Source organism: Halyomorpha halys, unplaced genomic scaffold, assembly GCF_000696795.3.
Source record: "Halyomorpha halys isolate HHAL.00 unplaced genomic scaffold, Hhal_1.1 Scaffold749.1, whole genome shotgun sequence".
Lineage (NCBI taxonomy): Eukaryota > Metazoa > Arthropoda > Insecta > Hemiptera > Pentatomidae > Halyomorpha > Halyomorpha halys.
In genome coordinates this window covers 593,591-596,916 of record NW_027116653.1, presented here as the reverse complement: position 1 = coordinate 596,916, position 3,326 = coordinate 593,591, and the positions used below count along the sequence as shown (strand labels likewise).

At 28.5% G+C, this 3,326-nt stretch overlaps 1 protein-coding gene across 5 annotated transcripts in view; it reads right to left on the bottom strand.

Moving 5' to 3' along the window:
- The window catches only part of LOC106685866 (kelch-like protein 17), a 24,869-nt gene that overhangs the window by 8,642 nt on the left and 12,901 nt on the right, over positions 1–3,326 (bottom strand). For all 5 annotated transcript variants that reach the window (XM_014428840.3, XM_014428838.2, XM_014428836.2 and 2 more), the window contains 4 exons: positions 2,590–2,702; positions 1,618–1,772; positions 1,065–1,241; positions 150–296 (listed from right to left, as the gene is read on the bottom strand). In XM_014428840.3, coding sequence (XP_014284326.1) covers positions 150–296; positions 1,065–1,241; positions 1,618–1,772; positions 2,590–2,702 — 592 coding nt within the window. The remainder of the gene's footprint in view (positions 1–149; positions 297–1,064; positions 1,242–1,617; positions 1,773–2,589; positions 2,703–3,326) is intronic.

The following is a 3,326-nucleotide window of genomic DNA, read 5'->3' as shown; positions in this document are numbered from 1 at the left end:
TTAACAATGTAAAAGTTTTCATTTTTTTAGTTACTATGTTTACGACTGAGTGACTTAAATGTGTTAATATTACAGATGATTTAAACACTGAATAATTATGCCTACAAAACCTATTATATTATATAATAATATAAATATACAAAACATACCAACAACATAGATGTAATCACCAAGGGAACAGGCAGCAGCACCACTACGCGGAATCCTCATGGGCGGCATTTCAGTCCATGAATCTGTAAGTGGAGAATACTTCTGCACCAAGTGAATGCCATCACCATCTTCTAATACAGCACCTCCTGATCATAAATAAAATATTATTAAAATTCTAGGCACACAAGTTTGAAGGAGAGCTTCAAAATCTCAAATAAAACAGTAAAATTAGGTAGGAATAATAATACATTTATAGAGTATATGTTGCTACTGGCAAATATTAAAAAAAAAAAAATTGCTAAAAAAGAAGGAAAAACATTTTATGAAATACTAGAATAAGATATTAAAGCAGCCAAAACAGTGTTCAAACATTCAATATTTGTCTAATCTATTTTTATTTGACCAAAAGAAAACGTGAAAGTAATCTTGAAGCCTTTTTTTTTTGTTAAATTCATTTTGTAATTATTATTTTCACTTGATAAACCAGATTAATCTATTAAGCTGTTTGCTGAATTTTCATCATGAAATTTAAGAGATGAAATATTTTTTCCTTTTCCTAATTCCAATGCCTCCAGCATCCAATCCGAGTTAGAAGGAATTCGCTAAGCAACACATTTTTACAAGTGCACCATATTTCCGATATTAGGAACCACACTACACCAGAGTTCACTGGAAATATAATTTTTTTTTTATATTCCAGTACATAACTTGAAATGTCTTGGGTTTTGAAGTTTGTTGATCACAGCATATGAGAAATAGTTCTCATGATATTCTTTGACTTCTAAGCAGAATCAAAAGCTAAAAAATGGATGAAATATAAAAGAAAAAGTTAAAATAAGCGATATTTGGGACACACCCTACAACCATTAATAATTAAGGGATATATACAATGAAAATACTACTTGATTACTAACCAGTTACAAAAAGGTTACAGCCTTGAGTGGCAACAGCAGGGGAAGTCAGAGCTGTCTTCATAGGACTGACCATAGTCCAGGTGTTTGTTGTGGGGTCATATCTCTCACAGGAATCGAGTCGACCAGAACCATCCCAACCTCCAATAGCATAGATTTCTCCATCAACAACACCCAAACCTAGAAAAGTAATAAACATTTTCATTTTTCGTTGACGAAAAGGGTGTTGAATATTGCTTCACTATTATTATTTGTACTAACAAGATTTTAAGAAGGATATCAGATAAATACATAAAATTGCTAATATTTCGTGAAACAAACAATATTTGATATTTTGGACACAGTTATAATGGTTGATTTTTCATTATTTCTAATAATATAACAAAGAATATATATTACATGAATTACATTGTAATTTAATGTAATTTTTATTCATGAATTTGGATCTAAGAGAAAATAATGGCTGAAAAATTTACCATTAACATTTATTAATGACAGTAACAACTAGTATAATAAAAGTAAGCAATATCTAGAAAGATATAAACAAAAATAATACCAAGCTCAGAGCGAGGGACAAGCATCGGTTCCACTTCTTGCCAAGTATCAAGTACTGCTTCATATCGAAGTACATTCCTTGATGGGCCACCATCTGGAAATTCTCCACCAGCTAGGTAAATGTTATTCTTTCCACTTGCAACTATTCCATGCTTACTGTAACAGTGTTTAAAATGTATTAAATTATTTAGCTAATGGTTCAGAATGTTTTTATTTTTTGTTACGAGATAATGGAAATCAGCAAGAATCCTATTCCTCATCCTAAAAATTCCAAATAAATATTACAATAATGTGTTAAAACAACTAGTAGTAATTAAAATATATAGTCGATTTTTTTTTTTTTAAATATTAACTGAACCAGGTGGATGTTGAACCCACAATCTGAACCAGACACTCTCAACCCAATGTGTTCGGCTGTCATGTCCTCTAACCAAACACTTTATATAGTGGATATCATAAAATTAGACAGGTTTGAAAAACTATACCACTGCCAACTCGCTCCACAACCCATCTCACCATTAACTGATAAAAGGTTAAGTATTCTCTACCTGTTGTTTTAGAGTTCATTTTAATAAAATAAAAATTGTGTTAATCAATTAATGGTAATAGCAGTTCAGTAGTAATGAAAATAAAACTTTTAAAAAAAGTTGAGTAGGACATAAAAAGTCATGAAGTCAATTAATAAATTAAATTAAAATCCTCAAATAGTTAGTAATAATTTTAATAATATTAGTGATCTTTTTGTTTTGTTTTTTGTTACAACCAAAATGATCCTGAAGTTATAACTGTATATATTGTATAATATATTGTTATAACCAAAATGATTACAACCAAAACTAAATTCACTGTTCTTTTCAAATAATACCTAAACTAAGACATTGTACCATATATTAAAAAAATGTGATTGTTCAAATTCAATAAATTTCCACTGTAGCAATGAAATGTTAAGACTTAGTCAGAAAAATGAACAGACCTTATGGCAAATGGCAAACATGCTAAAGATTTCCAAGACTTGTTGGACGGAGAGAAGCATTCTACACCCCGTAGCACAACTTTATCATCCTCACCTCCAACAGCAATAATAACCTGCATAAAAATAAAGTAAAGTTATGATTACATTTGTAAAAATATACATTGCTAAGATATTAAATACAGAAATTAAATTAAAATAACTGAGCGAAGCACTAACTAGAAAATTCAGCATTAAGGTAGAAATTTTAACCAAACAATAAATAATGAATATTATTTAAAAAATACAATTATTATGATACAAAATTCAATAGTTGGTATATAGTAATACAATTTCCTAATATACACAAGGTAGTCATAATACTTCTTAGTTATAACTAATTATAGTTGTATATAAGTATGAAGTGTGTTAAAAACATACAAATCATGTAATTGATTGAGAATATAATAAAAAAAACAACAACATGGTAAGTATAATACTGTTTTAATACGTTTTGATATTTCGACCTAAGTTTTAAGTTTAACATCTATTAGGACAGTAAAATAATCTGATAAATAACTCAAATAAATAATTAAAGAATGTTCTGACAAAATTGATCTAGATGATTACAACATTCTCGAAAAGAAAAAAAAATTTACTTCAGTTCTAAAAGAGTGTAATCAGAGATACCAAATATAATATAAAATACAAATATCAGAACCATCATCTATATTTCAGTACCCTAAATTTCATTGAAATAT